The sequence below is a fragment of the Vidua macroura genome, chromosome 6 (genome assembly GCF_024509145.1).
Source record: "Vidua macroura isolate BioBank_ID:100142 chromosome 6, ASM2450914v1, whole genome shotgun sequence".
Lineage (NCBI taxonomy): Eukaryota > Metazoa > Chordata > Aves > Passeriformes > Viduidae > Vidua > Vidua macroura.
Genome location: NC_071576.1, coordinates 34,863,291 through 34,890,759, shown reverse-complemented (window position 1 = coordinate 34,890,759; position 27,469 = coordinate 34,863,291). Strand labels below are relative to the sequence as shown.

The 27,469-nt window shown below is 35.5% G+C and overlaps 1 protein-coding gene across 11 annotated transcripts in view; it reads right to left on the bottom strand.

Annotated features, from left to right (window-relative positions):
* PCNX1 (pecanex 1) overlaps positions 1-27,469 on the bottom strand; it is an 89,414-nt gene that overhangs the window by 20,967 nt on the left and 40,978 nt on the right. For 6 of the 11 annotated variants that reach the window (XR_008437776.1, XR_008437777.1, XR_008437778.1 and 3 more), the window contains 18 exons: positions 25,078-25,168; positions 23,353-23,410; positions 20,997-21,214; positions 19,766-19,919; positions 18,985-19,017; positions 17,767-17,938; positions 14,122-14,232; positions 13,544-13,635; positions 12,168-12,277; positions 10,416-10,521; positions 8,556-8,648; positions 6,885-7,035; positions 5,161-5,302; positions 3,632-3,809; positions 3,125-3,233; positions 2,401-2,530; positions 1,268-1,326; positions 254-469 (listed from right to left, as the gene is read on the bottom strand). Coding sequence is in view for 8 of the 11 variants with exons in the window: in XM_053981614.1 (XP_053837589.1) it covers positions 254-469; positions 1,268-1,326; positions 2,401-2,530; positions 3,125-3,233; positions 3,632-3,809; positions 5,161-5,302; positions 6,885-7,035; positions 8,556-8,648; positions 10,416-10,521; positions 12,168-12,277; positions 13,544-13,635; positions 14,122-14,232; positions 17,767-17,938; positions 18,985-19,017; positions 19,766-19,919; positions 20,997-21,214; positions 23,353-23,410; positions 25,078-25,168 (2,223 nt within the window). In the remaining 3 variants the exon portion in view is untranslated. The remainder of the gene's footprint in view (positions 1-253; positions 470-1,267; positions 1,327-2,400; positions 2,531-3,124; positions 3,234-3,631; positions 3,810-5,160; positions 5,303-6,884; positions 7,036-8,555; positions 8,649-10,415; positions 10,522-12,167; positions 12,278-13,543; positions 13,636-14,121; positions 14,233-17,766; positions 17,939-18,984; positions 19,018-19,765; positions 19,920-20,996; positions 21,215-23,352; positions 23,411-25,077; positions 25,169-27,469) is intronic. The other 5 variants (XM_053981621.1, XM_053981622.1, XM_053981616.1 and 2 more) reach the window with 3 other exon arrangements.

Genomic DNA, 27,469 nt, shown 5'->3' with positions numbered 1-27,469 from the left:
CCACCAATAAACACAAAAGATTTAGCTTAATTTATCACTCTAGGATCCCATTTTAGTTAGGTTTCACTAAGAAGTATCTATGTTACACTAAAATGGAAAGAGGGACTTAGCATCAAGTGACAGGAACATCAAAAGGCCCTGCAGCCCATTTTCAAAGCAATTTATTAGCAGGATAGAACTGCAAATAACTTCAGTTTCCAAAGCAGAAGCCTACTTTTTAGTGCAGACAGCTAAGGACATCTAAGATACTCACCTCTGAACTCAAGCCCCCTCAGCTGGAAGGTGACCAAGCCATTTCCTATCTCTATAAGGTGTACTAGTGCATTGAGGTAGTCAGAGGCTAGGATGAAGCAATCGCCAGTACTGTAGTTTCCCCAGCGACCCAGCAACAAGTCTCCACATAAGCTGTGCTGAAGGGAACGGGTTAAATGCTCATAGAAGATAGAATTCAGATTGTTATCATCTGAACCTGCAGGAAGATTGAATTTAGGTTATCTAAAACTGCAGAAAAACATCAAGCTTGAATGTCAATTATTACTTCACATTGAATCCTATCTTTTTCTTAACCACAATGCTGTTTTCAAGGTCATGGTCTACCCCCCACTTCCCCTTTTTTATGGGACAACTACTCCAAATGAATGCCAAGTAACATTTATATTTTGAATCATATTTTTTCTTAGTCACTCCTCCATTTTCCAAATTATTCCTTCAGTTCCACTCATGAACCTCCCCATCAACCTATTCAAGATAATAAAGTGCAAAAGCAAATGAGCACAGACATCTCAGCGATGTCTGTTGTACTCATCTCATTACCATGACATTGAGACACTCTCAAATAATACTTGGTACTTTTTAAATCACTCAAGAATAAAAAGCAAAATAGTTTAATGTCTGCTACTATTATAAATAAAAAGGTAAAGCAGGAACACAAACTTAAAAGTGAAATAAAAAAAACTTATGGGAGAGCCTAAAGAATAAAGCAAGAGAGATGACAGAAGAAAAACTAACAGTAGCCTGAGCGACAGATGTTGGGCATGGCTGGACAAGATCAGAGGGCAAAGTGACCATGAATCCTATAAAAATCCAATAAAAGTAATTTACATTTGAAAAAAAAAAAAGCCACTATAAGAAAACCCACCCCTAAAAAAAAAGAAAAAAAACAAAAAAAAACCCCACCAACCCACTTCCCAAATGGCCCCCTACCCCTCAAATAAACCAACACCCAAAAACTCCAAACCAACTACCAAAATCCAGCTAGGAGAGCTACCTGGATTCCGATCCAGCTGTGAAGCCAGTCTAGTATTTGAATGATCCACACGTTTCGTGCTGAAATAAAATAAAATAAAGCGTACTTAATACAAAACATATTACTGTAAGAATGTCTAAGAAAAGAAACTACTAATATTGTGTTCAATATTCACAATGAAATAGTTTCAAAAAGTTATTTTAAAATAATTTTAGATGCATCTTTTCTGCTCTTCTCATATGTAAAAGTATTTTTTTGTGTATGATAGCATTATAATGCCTAATAAAGTTTGCCCACAGTAAATAGCCATAGAATAATCTTGCACTTTAGATGAAAGTGCATATATTTTCTTAGGTATCAAAGTTATACATGTGAGAAAAAATTAAGACCAATTAAATCAGCCCAGCTAACATTTCAGTAGACTTTATTGAAAGATTAATTTTTAGACAGTTCTTTCATTACGTGAAATTACAACTATAACACTTTAATCTAAGATTTGGAACATTTCATTTAAATTGTTCTAATGTTAAAAGGGAAATAAGAAACACCAGAAATATCCGCTCAAATATCCACCAGAAATATCCACTTGCCCTATGCTGTTTATATAATATTTTACTGGTCTGATACACTATCACCAATAGGGAGCTTAAGAGAAATAAAACAACAACAAACACATTCTGACCTGAAAGTTCTTTTACTACTGATCCCACCTTGAACAAAAAAATACTTACTTTGAAAGATTTTTGTATTAAGTTCAGCCAGTTTTGCTGTGAGCAGAACAATAACGAACACAGGTAAAATACACCTATGAACTGGTCCCCAAAACTTTCTTATGTATAAGCTTACTTTTTGATTAAAATTGCACTTCACAATACCATAAATTCCATGTTTAAAAACACCAGGATGGCATATCACTAAGTAGAAATTACTTAAGCAGCTGTGGCAAATGATCCTAGTGGAAAAAACACCTGCTACAGTATTTCAGAAACAAGTTCAGTGAAAACTCACAGTGCTTTATACTAGTTTTCTCTGACAGAAAAAAGTAGCAGAAATTCGCAAGTTAAAAAAGAAACAAACAAACGCTGCAAACCAACACTTCAGACATATCTAGTCTATTAAAAACAAATGACTTAAAACTTTATTATTTCACCTACTTGTAGTCTCTTTCCCAGAATTTGACAGGCCTGGCATATGAAGTGATGAATATTGCACTTCCCAGAAAAGGATTCAGTGGAGTAGAGAAGAAAGCTGACACTACTGCTTGGACAAACAACATGGCAGAATCTGTAGGATAAGAGAATTAAGGAAAGGAAAGCAAAGCAACAACTACTTTTTTTTACCTTCTGTGATTGTGTTCAATATAGACAATAACACCAATGAAGAGCAAAACAAGATCTCTATGAATTTCTATGCAGCAAAGATGTATTTCCAGCAATAAGGGGATTCTTTTTGTTTTTAAAAACAGAAATAGATGGAAATCTGGCACTAGACATGACAGTCATTCCCAAAAATTCAGTTGAAAATACTAACTCAACACTCCATTCAAACCAGCCTACAGAAGTTTAAAATGCAAAACTCAAGTCTAAAACCATAATGAGTGACTCCTGTAAAAGGGAATGACTATCAAAAGAAAAATCATGTGATTTTTCAGATTTCTGGTCCATGTTTCTTTTACCTCAAGATGCTATTCCTACCATTACCATATAATTCATAGCATTGTAACAAGGCAGAAAGTGTGCACAGCTTCTTTGTAAATACTCACTAGACAAACCTGCTCTTTCAGCAGTTTTACTCCGTAACACAGAATCCATTATAATGCAGTACTCAGAAGTTATAAACACACAACTTCAGAAGAAGGTTTGCATTTTCAAAGGATACGTGGCACAGCAAAGGGCTGGGCAAAAGCATGGAAGGCAGACCCCCATGTGATCTGCCAGGGAGCAATGTAGGTATATACAAATCTCAATTTATAAAAGAGTTCCCAAAGCTATAGGGGAAAAAAGAAAAAAAAAAAAGAGAAAAACAATTCAGTATTTTCACTAATAATCAACATGTCTTACATGCTGAGGAGTTTACTGGTCATCCTAGAGTTCTTACTGACCTACCAGAAGTTTTGATACCTCAAAAAAAGATGTAATTATAAAAGCAAGTAACATAAGATGCACTTGATTGTTCTATGTACAAACTCAGGAGATGTTTAGAAAGTTAGATATGGTTTCTCAAGCCAACATAAATGCTTTGGAAAGAGAAGCCTTAGCTGTCTTACAGAGTATCTATTACAGTACAAAAGACCAAGAATCTGCAAGATTACCTATCAGATAGGACTATCCATCTGTTTTCCCCTTTGGATGAACTGAAACACCTAAAAATAGAGTTAAAAGTTACCTTGCTGAAGAGTATGGACATGAAGAAGAGATCTAGCAGCATGGTCTCAGTAAAACTTTTGTAATCAAAAGTAAAGAAGAGCACTGTGAAAATAACAGTGACATACTGGCACGTTGGGCTACTGAATGATGAACGCAGTAACTTCAAGCCAGCTATTGTGATCATTAAAGCACCCAACCTGTGTAAGGAAGTCACACAAAACAGTTATTACCTGTTATCTGAAAGGGGTTTAAAGACCACTTAAGTTGTGCTGTCATGCAATACCAATCTCTTCAAACTTTGATTTGGATTTGCTTTTGGAAGTGGGGGCAGGGGGTGTTAATGATTTGTTGTTTTTTTCAAAGACAACTTCTGATTTTTTTTTTTTTTTAAGGTTACTATCTAAATATTTTCATCCGTACTCTCAAGCCAATCAATGTTCAAGATTATTTTTAAGCATGCCACTAAAAAAGAAAAAAAAAATTCGGAGATGAAATATCCGTGTAGTCTGAAGAGAAACCTGATCTTTAATTTAGGTTATGAATACTAAAATAAAAAATGCTAGATTAATCATCAAGAGGATGTTAATGAACACTGGATTATTATTTCCTGCGTGACTATACTGCTCTAATTTCTATTGAGGGAACAGCAAATTTTTCAGATGCAGCAACTGACATAGCAAAGGGTTATTAAAACAAGAATTAAAAGTAACATAATGGCAACATTTCTCCCAAAGGTCTCATAGTGACTGTGATAGTGAACCCAAAGCAAGAACTTACTAGATGCAGGGATTAAAATAAGAAAGCCAAAAAAGCCACACACCACCCCACAAAATTAATTAAACAACTTGTCCCCCAAAATATTTTCTGTTTAGTTTCAATACTTATACTCTTTTGTTCTAAATTAATAGAACTTCAAATCCAAAAAAGAAACCTGGTTACTGTTTCTTGGAGGCAAAAAATGCAGTGCCTATTACTGAGCTATCGTTCGCTGAGACAATCAGGTACACTGCTCAAGGGATTATAACTACAACTCAATTTAAGAAGCAGTGTGCAATTCCATCTGGATATGGATTATACTTAGGGCCTAGGAAGCCTGGGGAATTTCTTGGTGAGAGAAGAAAGGGGCAGAGAGGCAGCATGCTGGCACACCAACTCAGGGAACAAGTCTGAAATTTACACCTGATAAAATACCAGAACATATATCAACACTATCTTGAACTTGCCATCTGGATAATTATAGATTCTGTAGCTCAACAAGCAAACATCACACTACTAGGTAATTCCACAACATTCCATCTTCACAGTATATGCTGCAAGTTGAATGATTTATCTTTGCAGGAGTGTCCAGTTTAACAGTGTAATAGTCCCATCAGTTCAAGTCAGCTTTATACAGGCTTTCAAATAAAGAAAAGCTTTATTTATTCCTTGCCTTACGCTTAAGACAATACCATTAAGGTGTTCTGTCTTCCCATTGACACCTGAAGTCATTATTTAATTTCCCATCACAGCAGACATACTCAAGAGCACTTAATAGCCTTTTCTACTTACTCAGTATCCAGTTTCTTTGGACTAGCAATATTCTTAGCGCTGCTACTAAGCTCATTGAGGACTATCAGTGGATAGATAACATTCTTCTCTACAAAAAGGAGCCAAATGTGAAGTTTCTCAAACCACATAACATGTGCAGCATCTGTCAAGATATATTAAAAAGAAGCAATCAGATGGCACTGTGAAATCAAAAATCTCTAGTTACAAAATAAAGACTCTTCATCCAATTAACTTGGAATAACCATTTTCTCACAATGGACTTTGGTAGCTTTATTTAAGCAAAATGAAGAGAAGTTCCTGTCAGTAGCCCTGTTAAGAGTTTTTGCAGTGTTCACAAAACAACAGAACAGTTGGTAGGTAAGCTACTTGCTTACTGTACACAGAAGGAAACAAACTGGGTTCCACCTCTTCAATAATTTCAACAATGCTATTGATGAAGCTGTTTGAATTAATGCATTTTAATGTCACGCAAAAATACTGGTTTTCAGCCCTATTTAATCTGAAGGACTCCTGGTTTACAACTCTACAATACAGAACAGCCTATGTAACTTGCCAACACAAATGTCTGTCACTTGAGCAACTTCTTTTAAACTTCTACAAGAATTGTAAGGTATGTTTCAAATTACTGCAAATTACAATAGATTTTTTTTTCTACAATACAAGCTAGAAGATTTAATGTCAAAAGTTATGGTAAACATTGATGCATACATAAAGGGCAACAACTGTAGCTTTTCTAGTTTTAGAGATTAAAGACTTAAGGCATACAGTTGCACTTTTCACTTCTTCCAGATAAAGTCTGACATCATACTACAATTGCTATTCATATTTATCCATCTTTACATGCAGTCACTGGGAAAAAAAATCCGACAAGTTAGACATCAACAAAAAGACCACATTGAATGGCTGCTACAAAGTAGAAAGTTTGCTAATCAATTCTGATAATTCTTTGCTCCTGAAAGCAGCAGAATACTCTCTTGTTTTGACAACTATTTGAAAAGAAAAACCAAAATAATTTGTTTTCAAGTCAATTTAGACTGAAATTTCTTAAGTCTGCTGTTAACAATAAAAACATTCCAACAGTGAAGTCCCCACAATCTACCACAACATTTATCCATTATGGAAAATTGATAAGCAGTGCAACTTCATCTTTTCTACATCTCTGGGGAAAGATTCCATGAAAACATAGGTTTTAGCACAAGCTGCAAGCACGTATCTGTGCAGATCAAGTTGTAAGACTTGTCCCTTGGTGTATTCATCCATCAGTGGGCCACTCGCACTATTTTCTGTTGTTAAACATGTCAACAATACTATTAAAAACTAAATCAGTGCCATGATGAAGACTCCACCAGCATTCACCACAGCTAATCCTCTAAAACATCTGAAAACTTGCTACGCTGAGCAAATACAGAATGAAACGCACTTGATCTTTATGAAAAATTCTTGAGGCAATCATAAGCACAAACTTTGCCACTTAAGATTTTGAAGACTATGTTTTAATGGAACTGCTCTTAGACAATATTAACACTCATTACCATCATCAGTTAAGAGATATATAAAATGTCACTGAATCAAAGCATGAGGAACTGAGAAACAAATACATTTATAGATCAGATGTAATGAAATTCCAGTGATGAGAATAGTAAAGAGAATAAGTATATCAATAGGTAACACAAGTTGGTCAGCAGCTACAGCAAGTTCAAGAAAGTGTTTCAAACAATACTTACTCCGGACTTCAAACTGATGGTATTCCTTGGTTTTCAGCAGCGGGTGAGAAAAGCAATGCCAAGGAAGCTGCTTTCGGAGTTGAGGCAGAACATAATGGGTCACAAAGCCCACCGTACCCACCAATGCATAGAGAACATAACTTAAAATAGGCTAAAAAGAAGAATTGAAGAAATTAAGATTTGTGTTTTATAAACAAAATGAAATACCACTTTGCTAGTGTATTTTCCAGCAAATGCTTCTTTTCCAGCATATGGGCAGGCACTCCTGCAATACTAATGTATCTCTTCATGAGAAACTGTACTACCAATTTTAATATAAAACAAGAAACCCTGTGAGAAAAAAAACCCTTCGTATCTAACAAATTTTCTCTGAGCTGAAATGTACTTTCAATTAAAAACAGTACACCAATCTTCTTTTACAGTCCATTGCTTCTGACCCATATGCATTTCATTTTATAAAGGTATTATTCTCTAAACGCTGAACCCAATTTACATTTCCATCTGCTGGATAAAAGGAGGTATAAGCAAATCATTAGTTTCACATTCACTTGAGAAGGTAAGAAGACTCCCACAAGACCAATTCCTTCCACAGAAGTCACAAAATACTGTAAAATTAACAATGGATGATGGTTGGATTTCACAATAAAGCTTTCTACACATTAAAATTTTCTCTAAATTTCTACGTAAGTCTAGATAACTGTAAAACTGGGATTGCATTATCTTGTCATACGCTCTTTGAATTCCGTGAAGCCCAAGCCTATTGAAATATACAACTGGTGAAGAGCATACAGCCAAGTCTCTCAAACATGAGGGAAAGCAACATTCAGGTGGAGTGCTGAAATCTATCCATACAATAGTAGAAAGGATATTTTCCTCAGAATATGCAGGTACACATGCTTAAGTAATGTACTTCACCATGAAGAAATGAAATTACTTAAATGTGTATGCTTTTTAAAATTAGTTTCTTACTTTAAGCAGCATGTATTCTAAAATACATGCCAGAAATTTTCATTTGCCTTACATAAAGCTATTCATAAGCTAGTCAATAGTTCCAAAATAAGAAACTCAATAACTGTTTCTTGAGGGAAACATTTTACTTCAATTCAAGCACAGGATCTAGTCCCATGCCATTATCATCAAGACCCACATATACACATTAAAAGCATCCAAAGCACTAGCTACATTGACAAGTCAAAAACTTGAAACTCAAATGATCTTTAAAGTCCTGTAAATAATCATTCCAGTAAAGCCGTACTGCCCTATACTATAGTCTACAAAGAGCCATTCCAGCATGGAACTGCTGAGTCAAGGTTGAGCCCCTCAAACCTTAAGCACTAAACATTTTAAACATTTTTTTTAAAGTTTCACTTTTCCTTATTTCAAAACAATTCTGACACTATCTGAGATCGATGACTCAAAATAGGGTGTTTTGTGTCAGAGGCTATAATGAAAGTCTATAACATAAGAAGAAACCAAGAAAGAGCTAAGGAAGATGATCTTTTGAGCACATAAAAGTGAAGACCTTCAGTCAGTCATGTACTTATCATGCTATATGTTTAAATACCATCTAAAATTAGCCAGAAGACTCAGTGAACTACTAGAATACACTTTATATCATACCAGAGTATTTGCATACAGAAGGCAAATTGAAGATACCAGGTAACATCTTACCTGTAAAACTGTAAATACTGTACTGACATGAATTGCAAAATAGAGGACACCAATGACTATACACACGATCAGGTCAGACTGCAATCGTTCACTCTGTGGAGTCAAAATAAAATAATTTTAGAAAATACCAGCTTTGATTGACCTCTTAGAATCATTAAAGTTGGAAAATATTCCCAAGATAGAGTGCAAACTTTCAATACCTCCTTAACACACAAATGCAGTAACACTGAAACTGATTAAAGATTTTTTAATTATGCCGGTGTTAACTACTTCCACTGAAGTTATTTGAAATTTCACAAGACAAACCTTACAGTTAAGAGTATCAGTTCAGCTAAGTGAAAGGGAAAGACTCATAGTGGGGCATGACAAATCAATATATCAAATATATTCTGTAATCCTGGCCTGTGAGGTGGTGTAAGGATGCCCTGATAAAAGCACAATCAAATTTCCTCTTTATGATCTAAGAAGCGTTTAAACTACAGGGCAATTAAGAGCCCTGGAAGAGTGCTGCCGAGGCTCAGCTACCAACCAGGTGAAAAAAAAACCTTTTCTGCCTTCTTTGCAGAAGGGTACAGGATAACTTTGGAATGACACCGAGGAACGAGTCTCAATTTTCCATTACTCCTAAGCCTATGAAATGAAAACAAGCCTAATGAGAACAAGCCTTTGATAACGGGCAAGCCCCGCCTCAAGACTAGTAATGCCAGACTCAGCCACAAGGGGGCAATGCGTACTTAGGGCCGTTGCAACTCGAAGCCTCAAGTGTAGGCTTGTTCCCACTCTGTAAAAACAGCATCAATATTTACAGCCCAGAAAATCGTTAAAGGATTGCCTACTCCAAAATTGGCCAAATAATTACACACAGCAATTATTACTGCAAAGCCTTAACGTCTTTGGCTACAGGTTACTTTTTTTTTTTTAATCAGTTGTCCTGATTCTGAAAACCTCTGTAAGAAAGACTATCAAAATCCTCAGCTCCTCTGCCCCCTTGGAGACTAACACCACAGTTTGAGAGCTGAAGAGGAGCTTGCAGCTCCTATGTTAACTCTTTCCTGCTAAATGTTAAAAGAATTACACTTTCTCTGCTCTAAATATTTATTTGCAGTTTCCACACACTGCACCTCAAAGCTTGTAAGTGCTGTATTCTGAAAAACAGTTTAGTCTAAAGCTGAGCCCTACACAAAGCTAAATGAATATTCAGACTTCTTTTGCACAAGTTAAATACACTAAGCTTCTTAAATCTCTTACTTATTGCTACATTGTGTCAAAAAGAATAATGTTTAAATATTACTACTTCCATAAATATTTTAAGTGACTTTGTACTAAAAATTCAAAGTAGTGTTTAAATAAATGGAAAAGTTACATCTGCTTCCAAAGGAAGCAAACAACAAAACAACTTAGATCACTCAAACAAACCACAAAAAGCTCCAAAATATTTGCCATCATTTTTAATTTCCACTTGTGGAACAACAAGCACAAAGCTCTTCCTCATAATTATTAGGAACACTGAGTTAACATAGTTTTGCCACCTTTAACTCTTTCCCACTAACTTCTATGCAAAAGCAATCTATTATTATCCATGAGATAAAAGATACTCAGTGCTACTTCAATGAATCCACACTAGGGAATTCCAACTTTCTCTGCTTTTAAATAACTTAAAATTGCAATATCAGCATTATACTCCTAGGTGTAGCACATGAGTTCAGCTGCAGATTGAAAGGAAATGCTGCGATATCCATTCTAGAACCATGCTAAGTGACAAGTGTGATCTAAGCAAGATCTGGATGGATACTAAACAAACCAACACAAAGCAAATGCTTAAATGGAATTAAAAAAATAATAATAAAAAAGCCTACTTACCACAGAATTTCTAAGCTTCTCAGGTAAAGGATCTTTTACTTCAGACAGAGGATCCTCAGGGTTTTTGTCTTCAGAATTAGGAAAAAATTTTGATTGCACTAAAGAGCTTAAAAGAAAGACCAAAAAATCCCACTGAAAAGCATGTATTGTTCTATGTAGTTTTATAATAATAACAAAGTCAGAAGTTCTACTAAATATTGACCACAAAAAGTTAATTTTGGCACATCAGTGCTTTCACACAGCTGAGCAAATTTACAGAGATCTCAACTTTATAAAAGAATTAGTTCTCTGTTGTACAGAACACTGATTATTAAAGAGCAGCAGCCAGATATTCAAACTACAGTTTCTCTGGTAGCAACACAGGAGTAATTAAACAAAAACTGAATTTTAAGTGAAATTTAGCATTCATGAAACAAAACTTGAACTCATAAATAACTGAAAAGAAATGTGCAAAATTTAGAAGCAGTCTATTTGGCAGCACCATTTAAAAAAACATTAATTCTTTGGTATAATTCAACAACAACAACGAAAGAAACCTATTCCAGCCTGATTAATGAATTAGCTATGCTGACCAAACTTCTAAATTCTTAGCAGGCCTTGCTGATATTAAAGCTCCAAAACCTTACACTTAAGCTTTTAGAAGCCCATGTGCAATGTTACTAGCCATAACAAATTGTCTCGCAACATCTCTCAGTGTGATTTTTCTTACAATATCCTACATAATGCAGAAATATTATTTCATTTTATGGACAGGAAGATCACTACAGAATGAGCCCTAGATCTTCAAAGGAAATTGCATACTGCAATGTATTACAATGCTTAACTGTGCCACAGTCAAAAATGAGCATCCAGGCTTTAGTTTTTGGAAAGAACAAGAGAACAAGTATCTAGGGAAAAGAACCTCATATAAACTGAACTAAGAGTAACTGGACAAGGTTTAGTGGTCAACCCAAAGATAAGAAATTTCCTCTGGTGTAAACACTCATGCATCATTAGCTTTGCTGTTCACAGAGGAGGTCCTTCCCTATCTACCCCAGGACACTATTTATCAAATTCATCTAACCTTATGGCTACATTAAATCCAAGTTCAAGCTCTGCCTCATCTAGGTATGTGGCTGAGCTTTTATTGGCTATTCTGGGGAGGTGTTTCTCCTACTGGAACTATTTTGTTTCACATGTATCATTATTAACTGAATCAGACACCTTCAGCATCAGATCTCTACTCCAACTAAGAATAACATGAATGCCTGTTTCCCCATGCTAAATGGAAATACTCATCACAAAACCAGATCTTTATAACTTAGCATAATTTTTTGAACAAGTGCTTGGAGCACACATTCAATATAAGAATATATCAACAAGAGAAGTGGAAGTATTCAAGAAGTCCTCCTGTGGACTTCAGCTTAAACCAGTGCCTTGAACACCTCTTTAAACACAAAAAGGGTACATGTTATTCCCAAAAAACCAGCAGCAGAAAGATGGCACCTGACTGACATTCTGGAGAACATCAGCAGGCAGTTAAATCAGATTTTGGCATGTAAGTGATTTACCAGAAGTCACAAAAAAGATCACTGTTAGAGAAGGAAGTAGATGCAAAATTTGAGGATTTCTAACTATTGAACCAAGAATATACTATTTTTGATTAGTGTTGGTGAGTACAAGTTCAAACAGTACTAAGTAGTAACATTATTTGTAGTTTTTCCTTGCAACTTGCTTCTTCATTGGGGAAGAGATACAAACTGAGTCACTTACAAAAGTACAGAAGGGTCACTGCTTTGTCTGCTGAGATGATACGATATTGCCACTAACAAACCACAAAATATGGAGAAGAGAACTGGAATATGCTGCCCATCCCAGGAATCCTGGAGACAGAAACAAAATGTTAATAAAAAGGAGACAAAGTACACACCACTTTACCTGACATACAAGAACTATATATATATATCACAGAGAACAGAGAAATTAACTACAATTCCACAAAAATAAGCCAGGGCTTTTTGTACAAAAATATTGTTCTATCTTTACCTACGTTTAACCACAGATCAGAAACTCTAACAGTGTACATCCCTCAAGTCTACACCATCTTAATCATTAAACAGTCATTTTCTCATAACCGTTATGAAGCATTTCCTGCATTCCCTGAGACCACAGTTAAGAGCTGTATTTAGTCACTTCTTAATTTTGAACATTACATGTATTTGACTCAAGATTTTTCCTAATGTGCTGAATGCAGATTAAACAGTGGCTTTATTTGTGTTTTCCTGATCTGTACTGGATCTACAAAGATGAAAGAGTTATTCTTTGCTAAAGCTTGTTTGTCTTAAATGGATGTGTTTACAAAAAGCTAATGAGAAGTGCACCAATTCACAGAAAGCTAATGATATCCTGCAGGTGATAGCATCATGAGATAACTCCTCTAGGAACTTTCTGTCATAAAGTGGAAATGCCAGCCAACTCTGAACTGGACCCACACATGCTACAATTCATTGTAATCTGAGCATGTCTGGTTATTGACACACACCTGAAATGAATAAACAGAACCAGCATCACACTCCATACTGTTTCCAAACAGCATTTCAAGCAAGGAAAACAGGGTATGTGGAGGGTGTGTATGTGTGTGCCTTGGCCAGCTAACTCTAACTCTCCCCTTCAGATAGGCACACATCTTCACTTTGACACTAGAACCTATTTCTTGGTTTCTTCTCAAATAAATATTAATTAGAAAATACTATTTTATTTTTTGCAACACCAGAAAAAAATACTAACGAGCCATTTTGAGAGATTAACATACAAGTACATGCAGACTCTGCTAGTAACAAGTCACTTGCATGATATTTTCAAGAATTGATGTAGAATGGAAATGAAGCTAAATGTCATGTGTTTTCAACCAAAAAAAGCCCCATTAGAACCAGCACAAATCACACACCTTTTAAAAGCAAAAACAAATCTGCTTTGTTCCTGCATTGCATGTCCTCTATTGACATCACAGCTGAGCAAGAATAAAACCCTAGTAAATCAAACTAATATTTCCAGTTCAGTAGTTGCATACTTTAGTTACTTAATACAGAAGGAAGCAGAGAACAAACCCCAAAACATGAAAGTTTACTGTACCATAAAGTTTTTCTCACCTTCAGGGCACCATAGCACAGTCCATACAACAATGCTACTGCCACAATACTACAGATAAAACTGTAAAGTGCTGCAAGCAGGCTTGTGGTAGCTGAAGATCACAGAAATGGAAAGAAAAGAGAAAAAACATTGTTATCTTCTTAAGTTAGAATACAAAATACTTCAGTCTGTTTAAGGTATCAGCCCGCTAGTTTCCTCTGATGGGAAAAAAAAAGGCAATTCAAACCAGAGCAGCTAACTGTATCTTCCCCTACAAGTAAGTTTTATTAAGAACATTTTATGTGGCTTTTTAAATCTCCTCAGTTATTGAACAGCTTTACCATGGGAATAGTTAACTGCAATAGAAACCAGCTGAGGAAGAAGTGACAGACTTACTGGGACAGTAATTGTATTTGTCAATAGAATCAGAATCACAATCAATCAGAAGACTTTTAGGCTTTTAAAAAACACAATTAAAGTATTCTATATTTAGAGGGTAGGAATAAAAACAGTGTAACCACTAATTTTTTTAGCTAACATACTGCTCTTGGCTGCTCCAACTCTCATACTTTTGCCACTGAAAAAACACAACACTCACCATTGCCACCAAAGACATGAATGTCCAGCTGTTCACAAAGATACATCACAAATGTATTCACCTGAGGCAGGAGACCAATGAAGAATACTATAGGGAAACATAGTGTAAACACTACAGGGAAAAAAAAAAAGAGTTGAAAAAGTGGTGACTATTAAAAAACCAACATGGTAAGATATTTTTCAGTTTATGTTCTAGGGTATCACACACTCCATTTTAAATCAACATCACTGAAGTATTTCTATTATAAATTTCTAAGGAAAATATACATTATGTAAAGTCCTACCTCAGTGGCTCGGAACTGACTGAATACATAGGTCAAACAAATCAATAGTACTTTCCTTTTAATTGCTGTAGACATGGACACAAACCAATTCAGGCTTTTCATTTTTATTTAGCAAAGATCAGCCAGAAGCGTTGACAGATTAGACTTGTAAGTTTTCGCTCATTGTAAGTGAGACTTATCCGAGCACAACTGCCCGTCTGGAGTTGTAGGAGTAACCTAACACCAGCCACTCTGACATAAGGGAGGGCAAGCACTCCTCCTCCACGTTTTCTGCTACTAATAGTATCTGACAATTTTACTCTTTTCCCCACACCACTTCTAAACATTCTAATCCTAAATGACTGGGTTTTCTGTTTGTTTGGGTTTTTTTAACCAGGACAACTGAATGAATCATGAAAACACCTGCAAATTACAGGATTTCAGAACACAAAGATAAATGAATGTCACCTAATTTCAACACAGAAAATGGTTATGTCTCCACCTGTACATATAATTTACTTTCCATATTAAAGAATAAAAGATGCAGAAATCATCTTCTATGCATGTTCAGATACAGTAGTTCAGGTCTAACTCACATGCAACAGCATATTTTAAGTTCTGAAGGATTGAAGGATCAAATAACAAAAATAACGCCAGCAGACACAATCTGGCAGTTTAGGGAGGATTTTCTACCATCTTATTGACTTGTAGCTTCAGTGACCAAAAGAAGAAACAGACTTTAAAGAATCTTGTAAAGCAGCGCAAGTCTCAAATTTAATTTTCTAATTTTAAATGCACAGAATGATTGGACACTGAAGGACATCACGTGAGAAATATCAATAGTGAGATGGATAATGAGAATCTGACTTTATTCCCTACTCCATAGTAATGCTAAACAGCAATATAATTTAAAAACATGCAGGTTGCAAGCCTGGGAAAAACACTGAATCCTGTATTTTTTACTGACACTAATTAGGAAGTATGGGACTACAGAGCAGCTCCTCAATACCTGAAGAAAATACTTCATCAGAATTCTCAAGTCAAACATCTATTTCAAATCATTACTCAAGGAAGCCAACACAGAAGGCAAATAAAGCGTTCTGTCACCGACAGGTTAAAAAGTTGTTTCCCAAAAGTTTGTAAGTCAAACTATCTTGGGCCCATTAGAAACGAAATTACTACACAGATGTGGGAACACACAATTTTTAAAGACTAGTCGAGCAAAAAGCCAATATTTATGATGCTTTTACAATCCGTAACATCATTGTTTTGTAACAGTGACCAACTGGTCAAAAAGATAAAATAATTATTATAAATGTGGAATAGATTTAGAGCAATTGATCAAGTGCAATAGGTGGGACACAAAATAAAGCATTTATGCTAGTCCTCACTTGTCTGTTGGCAAGGAGACAACATTTGTATTATCAAAACACAAAGTTCACCTTGCCCTGTACCTGTTTCTTCCAGTAGCTTTGTCTGGTAACAGGAAAAAAGGCAGCTAAGATTTTTAACTCACAGAGTAGGTTTGCCAGCAGCCAGCCTGGTCTGCAGTACACGCAAAGATTTTTGAAACAGTGCTTCAGCAACACTAAGAGATGCTCCAAGGGCAAGTGTATCACCAAGGGGGGTGGGGTGGGATGCACAGTGGTTGGTGAGGTGGTATTTTTGTTTGGTGTTTTATCATGTTGTTTTTTGGGGTTTTGTTCTGGATTTGATTTGTGTTTTTTGTTGTTGGGTGGGGTTGTTTTGTTTTTTGGTTTTTTTTTTAAGTAGAGTAAGCTGTTCTGGTAATCTGATTTTTTTAATTGCAAGAACTGCTAAGAACTATAAACTACATATGCTGCTGCAAGATACCTCAGAAGAACAGTAAAACATAAGGATCAAAACCCACTTAAAACTCTTAACTAAGTAGTCTTAAAAGCTAATGCCAAGATGGACATGGCCTGGTAAAAATGCCACCACATCTTTTAAAACTGGTAAAGACTCACTCTTCAGTACTTTTTAAAATTAGCTTACTTCCACAGGAGGACACACCACCTACATGTATATTTATATATTATCTTATGGGGATATGGGTATACATTATGGCAATGACTCCACATGGTAGAAAACGGAAGAAAATACTTCCAAAACTGACCAAGCATTATCAAGAGAAATGAAGCTAGTTTTGTATCGTGAATGAGTCAAAAGTATCTTCTAGCTTCTTTTATTATTACTCATACAGAATCAAGTATACCAGTACATGAAGAGAACCAAAGAATTTGTTCAAAAAAGCACCTTTGAAAATGTCTGGACAATTTATGTTTGTAAATATGCAGTTTAGACATTTTCCCTCTGGGCATTTAAATACAGAGTTATTAGCAGAGAAAATTGAAGGGGAAAGCAGTATAAGGCATAAAATACAGGATGTTCCTAAAATCAAGTATTAAGAACTAATACCCAAAATGTTTGACTCTGGAATTCTTATTAATCAATTAAATTTTTTAAAAACCCACACTGAGACCAAGTTTTCATTTTACTTGGACAGAAAATGGTCTGGGGGCACGCAGATGTAACATTTAACTGCTATTGTCTTTCACACACAGGTATTTTGATACAACAGAAAAGCAACTGCATTCAGTTCAGATGAATTCTCACAGATTTTCTTACCCCACCCGAAGCAGGGATCCATAGAAGATCACCCAAATAACTTTGCTCCATTAAAGCAATGCACAAAGTTGCCATGATAAGATAGCCTTCAAATGTTTATGTCTCTCTCTCCTTTCTATGGGCTCTGATTGAGACTACAGGGCTGTTATTATTCTCCTAACAGGAGAAAGGATTGTTGTTTTGGGGTTTACGTTGTTTGTTTTTTGCATTAGGTTCAGGGGGGTAATGGAGTTAAATGTCAGCAGTATTCTGAATGCACTGTGCTGCTCAGAAAACAATAAGATTACCTCAAAATGGAAATGCAGCTCTAATACTGTATTTTTGGTATTGCTGATAGGCCTGTTCTGAGAAGAAGCACATTAAATAAGATTTAATCTGTGTATAATGTTTTTTAAAATTGTGTCTGTACTGTTCTGCCAATTGCTAAATACAAATAACCTGACTTAAGAGAACTCCTACTCATTTGCCACAAGCCCCTCCAGAGAGTGTGGAAGAGTCCAAACCAAAATGTTTTTTTAACTACTAAGTAGCTAGGTCCTAGCGAAGGGTAGTATATGCAGGTCCAAGTTAGATAAGCAAGTTCAAGGATAAGGGTTAAGATACTGGATAATGAAAAATTTTAGTAGAGGGCAGCTCTGCCATTTGTTACAGGAAAGCTACAGAAGGAGAAAATGTTCCCCTAAAGTTCCACTGTTATAAAGCAAACAACTCAAATCCATGAAAAAGCCACTCACCTATAACTAAGTCCCTGGCTGACAGCAGCAGCAATGGGTTGGTGAAAGCCATTCCGTACAACCTGAATCTTGTTGTAGATATGTTTCTGCTGCCATAATCCAACAGCCAAATCAGACCACAACACAAACAGAAATATACAGGCCTACTATAGGCTATGATACGATTGTGACCCTGTTTAAAAAGAAACCACAAAAACACCAACATTTGTTCATTTTTGGTAGATAAAGTAACTTTTACTCTTCTGCTACAGATAGCTTCAGAATCCAAATTAATCACTGGTCATCAACTAATATACTGTCACCTCACCATATCCTAAAGTTTTCTTCATAAAACTCTTAAAGCATTGCCTTGGAGTGGGACCAGTGTGTGCTTTTTGTGGCTTTGATGCAACAAAGACACAACAGTTAGATTAAGTTAGACTAAGCTATATATACCTTAGTCTCAGCTATATTTTATGCTATGTTGCTTGCAGTACTAAATGCTAGAGAAGCTCTGACTAGCTATGTAAGCAACTGAGAATAAATCAATTTTAAGGAAAAAGGGATTAAAGTTTATTACTCAAGATACTGCTTCTGCTGGATGGGAGGACAGAATCTCTATCAGTGTTTATCAAAATACAACTTCTTACACAAAATTAATGACTTGCTGCAGAGGAATAATGCTTTTATACATCTTATCTAGGACATAAAGGTAGTACTTTGTCTTTGCAATCTAGCAGATGCACAAACATATTGTTAAATACTAGAAATTAACATTTCCATGCTCAAACATTAGTCTTCACTACAGCATTGCAAACTCAGCTTATTAGAGTGAAAAAATAAAGCAGTGTGCACACTAGGACAACTGAATGATCTACATGATTAAAACAGAACATTAAAGCTGTGTCAGTTCACACTAGCAGAGCAAATTACAACATTAAGAATACTTCTCAGTATAACTGCTAGAATAATAAAGATTCTTCAAAAAGCTTATCATGACATGGCTCCCTAGCAAAAGCTAGGCTCAGAACAGGAGGACGTGATTTGCGAAATACAAAGAGTACAGCGGGGGGAAACAATATCAATTCCCTTCTCACACACTAAGACAACTACAAGCCTATTGTGCCCTGTAAGAAGGAACATAGGAGAAATGCCAGAAAAATCAAACCAAAATGATCAATTCTCTGTGGGAGTTCTGCATCTGCAGGGTTAGTACAGTGGCACATGCCCATGACTTACATGTCGGGGGGAAGAAGAATCTGGCTGAACGCTCTGAAACCAAAATAAAAAAAGGAAAGTTACCCAATCTACAGATAAGTGTGTTTACCTCCCTACACACACACACCTTCTTGGTCGAGGTTCTTTTAACAATATCTATTATTAATTTTACAGTTGTCAAGCCACATTACAGCCTTTAAATAGAACAATGTTGTAAAACATTAAATCTACTTAAAGAGTAGATGTCTAAAACCAAAACTCTAAAAAAAATCCCAAAGCCCCTTATTTTCAGGACTTTTACTGTTTTTCAACAGGAAAACTTAGGAACTTTAATTTTAAATCAAATTTCCATCCGAATAGTCAAATCAAAAAATAATCAGTCATTCTTAGATTACAATAAATCATTATCAGTCTAACAAAAATTAATTATCTGATTAAAAAGATGTTTAGATATAATTGCCCCATATGAATGCTCTGAGGTGTAGACACTACAGAAAATTAATACCCAAACCAATAAAACTTCAAGTTCAGGTTGTAGTTGGTTTTCAACAAGTAAGAATGTGCTCCTCTTCGTGAATCAAAAAAATGCATGAGAACAATAAATAAAGGATTGTTTAACAAGCATATGCAGAAGAATTCTATTGATGTGACCTTGCATTACTATCTATCAAACTTCCCATGAGGCCAAGTTTACTAATTTCTTTATAAATGATAAGCATGCACATTAAAGCCCTAACTAACCCTTAACACCCAACTGGATTTTTATCTGTTGTTTGTAGAAAGTAAAGAGAAATTAAAGTACCTTCAACAGTGAATACTGGCAACTGGCTATTACCAGGCAGAACTGGAAGACCCAAATATCCTTGAAAAAGCCCTCTATAAGAAGTACAGAGCCCAGAAATGCAACTAGAATAGCTAGGATGACAGCTAATACATTTTCAAGGATCTCACGATTCCTGTTTTAAAGGGAGAGAAAAAAAAAGAAAAAAAAAAGGAATTTAAAGCTAACTATGTCTAGAAAATGCTGCAAAAGAGCAGTTAGAGTCAAAAATCAACAAGGATTATGCTACTGGTAGCAAAGTAGCTAAGAATAAATTTGAACTTCTATAGTCTACTAGCACACTGTCCTTTATCAAAGCTAGGAGCTATCAGAATTTCAATTACAGCTGAAAGCAGTTAGTATTGTATGGAATTTTACTTTAAACAGCAGAAGATAACTTCAGCAGATAATTTTAGAAATAATTCAAATGTTCCACCAGAAGCATGGTCTGTAACAGAAATCTATATTCAAAGCCATCCAAAATGATGATAAGCCTAAGAAAAAAACACAAGCATGATAACTTACCTGTGTATATAATCTGTCACTCATGATTTTCTAATGAAGAAACTAAAATTACTCTCGCTTGAGTAAGATATGCCAAGAGGAATACAGATAATTCCCTACGATATTGCCTGTGCTTTGGAACAGAGTTATGAGTATTCCTCCCTGGACAGAATCACTACTATCCTGTTTATTTCAAGGATGTTCATTACCAAAATATAAATACTCTACATATTCCAAAAGCTGGCAACAGGAGGATAATCTTAATTTTATTCTTCTAGGTCAACGTAGCAAGGACAAGAAGTCACAGTATTAAACGACTCTTTGAAAAAAAGCTTTGGAACAGCAGGTAAATTCTTTCTGTTTACCAAAAGACTAAGTGCATGCCAGGTTGCAGACCCTTTCAATTCATTTTTGGAGAAGGCTATACTCTAGCTTTAAACACTGGCAATGAATCTTTCTACTTGATCATTCAAATATGTTACTGCCCCACACAGGCAAAGTGAGGGTCCGTTTCCTTTTTTTTTTTGCTACAGGAAAAAAATGAGAGTAGCCTCCATTATTTTAGAAAAACTACATTCAGTATTATTCTTTCATTTTTCAGAGTACAGTAAATAAGTATAATTCTCTAAGGATAGTTTTATCTATATTACAGTTTAATAACTGTTTTCATCTTTGCTTTCTGAGGTCTGGCAACACACAAGGATCTCACCTATCAAATAAAGCCAGAAGAGTTAATCTATCAAAATTGATGCTAATCCAAAGTTTAGGCAAGATCCAAAAGCGATAGTACTGCTTGACTTTTTGAGCTGCTTCCTCTTGAGGCTGCATGTGGTCCTGAAGGTCAGGGCTCAGGTCAATATCTTGCTGCTCCAACAGATCTGTATCCATTGTTAGCAGCCTGTTCAACCTGATCTGGGGAAGAGAAAGCTAAAAGAAAGTTAGTATTAACAAAAAACTCCTTTATATCAAATCACTGTATAGATACTGAAAATTGCTTTGAAGAAAATTGCTAGAACTTTTCAGTTTCACTTTTGAGGAATTACATGTTAAGCACTGTCACAGGCTTTACTTTTTCTGTCCTTATCACAGCACATGAATAGCACTAGCAGCAATAACAGTTTGCATACAACAACTCTTTGGCATTTCAGCATATGCCTTATTTCAAATGAAAGCATCTTCCAAGCACATCATCCCATTTACTCTGAAAACTTCAGATTTGAAGACAAGTAAACTGATACATGGACAACATACACTACAAGAATAATTCAATTATTAATTTAAATAAATTACAACATATTTCTTACAGTCAGCTAATCTGCATGCAAACCCATGCTGAATGGTTCTTTTTGCATGAGAAAGCAATATACTTGTGCACCAGCAGTCAAATTCAAACTCACTGAATCCAGAATACACTCAGAAATGAACCAAAGAAAAAGCTGTGCCCTAAACAGTCAAGTACTATTTACGACTATTACTTATTTTGTAGTTTGTTTAGCGTTCTCATGAAAATCACAGTAATCCTAACAACCATGAAAGATACTAAAGGAGAGTACTCGATGCTAATAAGATACTATAGTACCTATGTATAGTCTAATCCAGTTTCTAACAGGCTGAGAAACATCTTGATCTACTGCCCTTTATTCTTAGGCAATATAATTGTTAAAATGTCCTTTAATGAAAAAGCTTCACAAATGTGTAAGGCAAAGAGTAAAATTTCAATACTCATGCCACCTTCAAGTGTCAAAACTACAGATTTAGTGTTTAAAGGGGCTTTTTCCCTACAATCATCTAAGTTTAACATTCAATTTCTTGATTTAGAAAATTTTATTCATCACTCCTTAAATCATCAGTGTACTTAACTATGCTTAGCCAGCTTCTCTTTCCTAGAAAAATACTAATGAAAAAACAATGAGGAACACTCCCTTTCTAAAGGCATTTCAAAAACATAAACCATACTATTTAAGGTAAGCTGTGTCAGAAAACAGATCCTTTTTTGACAATTTTTTTTAAAACTTTGTTTCTTCAAAGGTAGAATCAGCATAACATTCATGGCACTAATAATAAATTTCAGTGGAAATTTCCATTTAGGTGTGTGGGCTGAGCTTTTACAGTCACAAATTTGCCATTCCCTCCAATGGAACTACACTGGCAAACCAAAAGCACAGAAGAGGTAATGCAGCCTCTTTTCTAAAGGCTACTTGCTTGAGGGGGACTGTGAAAAGCAAAGCAAGCTCCTCTAGGAGACATCATGTTTAAAAAGCACGTTCTTGATCAAAAGCATGGTCAGGCACACGGAGGTCTCTTGCTCCTCTGCCAAATCCTAAAGCTGTATTTCATTTTCCCTCGTGATTCTTCTACCTCTATTCCCTCGTGATACCTATCACTAGGTACTTCAACATACTTCTCTTTGGTTTGCCAGCTTAAGAATCATGACCATTTGCACTGTTTTCAGAACATAATATATGACTTCAGAATTAAGAGTACAGGTATGTCTGGACTTGACAATAACACCAAAGGTTTCAGAACATAAAACTAAGGAATTATAAAGCTATTTGCACTTACTAAACAGTAAGTGTAAGTTTCTGCCTTGTTTTCCAAGTCACTCCTTGCATATAAATTTAAATTTTGTACAGCAGACTACAATGACAGATTTCTAAATTCCTTTCAGGGAGATTACTCAAGTGAAGTTCCTTTTGGTCAGAACACAATATTTAGTCTTTCTGCTGCCTGCTAACCTCAGTAACGCACAGAAGGAAAACTGTCCAAATTGTACACACTATCTTTGGAAACTTCTACAAGGTATCTTAGAACAATTTCTATGAGTGTTTTTAAATCACTGGGTTTTAGACCAGAGGAAATCAACTAAGTTTTAAAGTGTTATGCAAGAAAATTAATTTGCATGTATATATGAAGACACTACAATACAAAATACTTTCTCTTCATTAATCCAGACAAAATTCTTTCATAAGAACAGAGAACTACCACACAAATGATTAATCAGTGCTATGAAGTTGGCTAGTCTTCTGATTCTTTGCATGCTTTAAAAATAAGTAAGAAAAACTTACTAGATCATGTGGATAAAAGCGAACTGAGGTAGAACTCGATACGTGAGAGTCCGTGTCACTATAAGAACAGGGAAAATACTTCAGATTATAAACTACATTTTATTTCAACAGGTCACTCTAATTTTCTAGTGTCCCAAATTAATTTTGATACCTTGTGAATCTTATCTAAATATCTTTCAGTTTTTCTTTCAGTCACTTACTATAAATGCAAGTATTTACTTAGTCTCATGTATTGTGGTATATTCCACAGCTATAGTAAGCCAGGAGACTGTTTAATCTTACACTTAACATTTTCTCAACACTCAGTGCCTAAATCATCTAAAAAGAACTACAATGATAGCCATCATTCCACTTGAAAAACAAAAATTTTATAAGCTGTTAGCTAGTGATTTGTAAAGATACATCACCTCTCTAAAGAAGTGCAGAGGCCATTAGGTGCTCACATGCAGTTTTGCATAATTCTATACTGTTTTTATCAAGATCCCAAAACTGCCAAAAACAGTACATACTTAGCACAAGTAAAGTGAGCTACTTAAACTGCTTTTGAAAAACTTAACTTAAACTTCTGGTAAGAAGAGCAAAATTACTTTGCAATTTCCATTCATTAGAGATGAAGAGAAATTTCTCTTACTGTATGAGAGTCCATATCCAACCATTGCTTTTTTCCCCAATTTTGGATAGCTTTTGGATGTTTGTTTTCCATGTAAATCACATGGTTGTAAGACTTGTATCAAATTTATGCAACTTTCCTTCAGATCCTTGCCTTAAGATAAAAACATTCTTTGTTATCAACTTTACTTTACTCAAACTCAAGTATTCTCTACAGCCGAGATCTGATTATCTGAAGTGTCCAGTTTGTTCCTTCCATTAGCACATTCAACTTCAAAACAGCAGCCATCAGAAAAGCCACTGCATCTGGAACATGCAAGCAGTAAAGGCAGGGATTGGCAGCTTTGTGGAAGGAATGCAGAACTTTTTGTCAAAGTTCAATTCTACAAAAGGCATTTGCAAGAAAGATTTGAAGATGGGATGTTTCATATTCATTACTCCACAATTCCAAGAGCTATTCCACCTACATGTGGTAGGAATTACAGCATTCAGCATGGCGCAATAGCTTCAGAGAAATTCTACATAGTGAAGTAGATTGGGGGCAGGTGGGAAGCCACAGGAGGTTTTGGGTTGCTTTTCTTTCTTCTGCCGCCTATCCCTTCAGAGAAAGAAAGGGTATCTTTCCAACAGCAGATGAACTTTCCAGTATGTAGCTGGCTATTTCAGCTGCAAGTCAAATTTTAATCTCAGGCATGTTCACACTTCCATTTACTGTTTGATGCCATCTATGAACTTGAGAATAAATTTATCAGTTTACAATGGCTTCACAACTGGAAGTTCAATAGCCATTATGGTCAACAGCCACCTAACTTTCTCAAAAATGGGTTAAATTCTTTAACAAAGACTTTCTGTAAGCCAACAAAAAATATATTTGTCAAGTTCTCAGTTTGAAAGTGTATTGCTTAAGCTAATAGTAGTACTCATTTTCTGAGATAATATTTAACTTAATGTCATCTTCTAGTAAAAATCACTTGAGTCACAAAAGTAAAAGTATATGATTAATAGATGGCATTGATTTTTTTGGTAGTCCATACTAAATAAGCTTTTAAAATTAAAATAAAATATTGGATTGCAGTAAGACAAGAATCATCACTCTTGACTGGCCTTCACACACACCAGATGTTGGATGCTCTTCTTGCAGCTGGCTCAAAGTTCACAAGCGACATGTCGCAGCCCCCTGTCTCGTAGAGTGTAGAACTGAACTTACCTATTAAAGAAAAGGTCAAAAGCAGGTCAAAATTTCCTCATGTTTCATCCCATTGGCAGCAGCTTCTATTCATTAACTTATCATAGAGATCAATTCAGACATCTGAATTGACATCAGTGTCAAAATATAAAATGTGATTACTCATGAATGTGTCACCAGTGCAGACATTAGCTACACAGCTGTCTTTAGTACCATTTTACATAGCATATATACTGTAACTGGAGTACTGAATTAAAGAGTCTGTATTTACAAGATGCCACCATTGACACAACAGAAGGACAGTGTAAGCCTTTTTTCCCCTTAGAGAATAACCACATGAAAAATTTGCAATGACCAGCTTCTTCAGTTCTTCCCCACCCCCAACAGAACCATCAGTAAATCACTCACTATCAGCATCTAAGAACATTTAGCTACAGCAGAGATAAGCCAAGTATCGGAATAAAATTATTTTGAGACGCCCATGTCTATTTGAAAAGAAACACAAAGACTGAAAGAAGTGGCCAGAGTTAACTAAGGAAACTTCTAAGTTAACTTAGGAAACTCAAAAAAGGAATGTGAGGCAGAGATTTATTCTACAAGCTAGAAACAAATGCTTCAGTGTAAGAACAAAGGACTGCAAACTAACTTCTTAGATAAACCATTTGGACTTACTTCCAAAATACATAATTTTAAAAAGTAGCCAAAGATTATAATTCAAATGATACTCATATAAGATGTTTTCACAGTACCCTCCTCCCAACATTGGCCTGATCAGAGAGATAAGCATTGTAATTTTTCCTGAAGGCCAGGTTCAATATATTTCAGATCTGAATGCAAGGAACCTGATTTTGAAACTGATCTCATATGAAATGATCTGTCAGTTTTCTCCATCTCTTCTAGCTTATAACCCTTCTTAAGTCATGATGCAAAACATGCAATATTCCAATATTAGCTTAAACAAACAAAAGAAAAATCTCACTTTGGAGCAAGTGAAGAAAAATTATATACACCTCTCAGCTGTATGTCTTGCAGCTTTGCTTTCTGCTGATACAAGGTAACAAGCAATCCCCTCAGAAATACCTAACAAGATCAGAGCTTCCAAACTTTGCCATTTCTGTGAGAGCACAACCTGCTAATACCATGGATTTTGAATATTTTTTTAACACAATATAATCCTGCAGCAGCTTCTCTTCAGACTCACAGAACTTTAAGTTTGATTGCATTTGGATCTTCGCAAGTTAAATCCCTCAAACTAGATGCTTAAAACTAGTGAAACAAACAAAAAAAAACTGGTATGTTGAAAATATCTTCATAAAGCTCTCTACCCTCAGAGGAACCACTTCAAACCATCCAGGGAAATACCACAGCTGTGCTCAGAGCCACCATTGTGACAAGACAATCCCCAACATAGCTCAGGAGGCACAAACAGCATGCACAGCAGCTCTCTCTCAACATTCATTTACATCTGCCGCAGGCTTAAGTACAAAGCTCACTTGTCAGGGCTTTTTCCTCACTGGATAAGATTTTAATGAAGTGCTTTAGCTGATTATCTTTTGGTTTTTCAATGCAATGTGTAGTACACAGTTAATACTGAAGCTTAAAATTTAAACTAGTAGATAACACGGGGAATCTTCCCACAACTAATAAAAACCCTTGGTTAAAGGTGTATATATTAACTGCGTCAATAAAAAAGTTTCAGGAGCAAGCATGGAGATACTGGACAATACAAATACACTTTTCTATTCAGGAAAAAAATGTGCATTAACTATTAGGGAAAAATCTCCTGGGCAAGCAGCTCTTAAAAAAAAATTAAATGGGTTAAATTCTTCATGGTTTTGCATTACTGAATAGAGATCCTGGAAACTAAACTTTTTAATTTTTAACTTATGAAATTCTAGTCACAAAAGTTAAAATATACTACTTGGACATATAACTTCTGCTTCCTTGGGCTGAGGAAAACACATCAGGAATTTATTTCAGGGGAAGTTTACTGAACTACTACACTTTTTCATATCTACAGTTCCCTGCCACCCAACTTATCGTTGAATCTATCAAAATTTACTGCATTTATATTGCTGCTGTAAGTACTGCACTGCTGCAGTGGGATACAACAAAACTGGTTAACAGAGGTTGCAAACAAACAGAACACTTAATTCCCATTGTTTATACACAAACTACGAAATGGACACAGGATATGTCATGCTTGCAATTCACCCACTTATTTAAAGAGGCTCTCTATTGAAAGTTAGCTCCCTGGCAAGCACAGCACAGCTTCTCATTAATACAAAATCTTTTTCTGCCCCCTTCTTTTCTTTTTCTTTT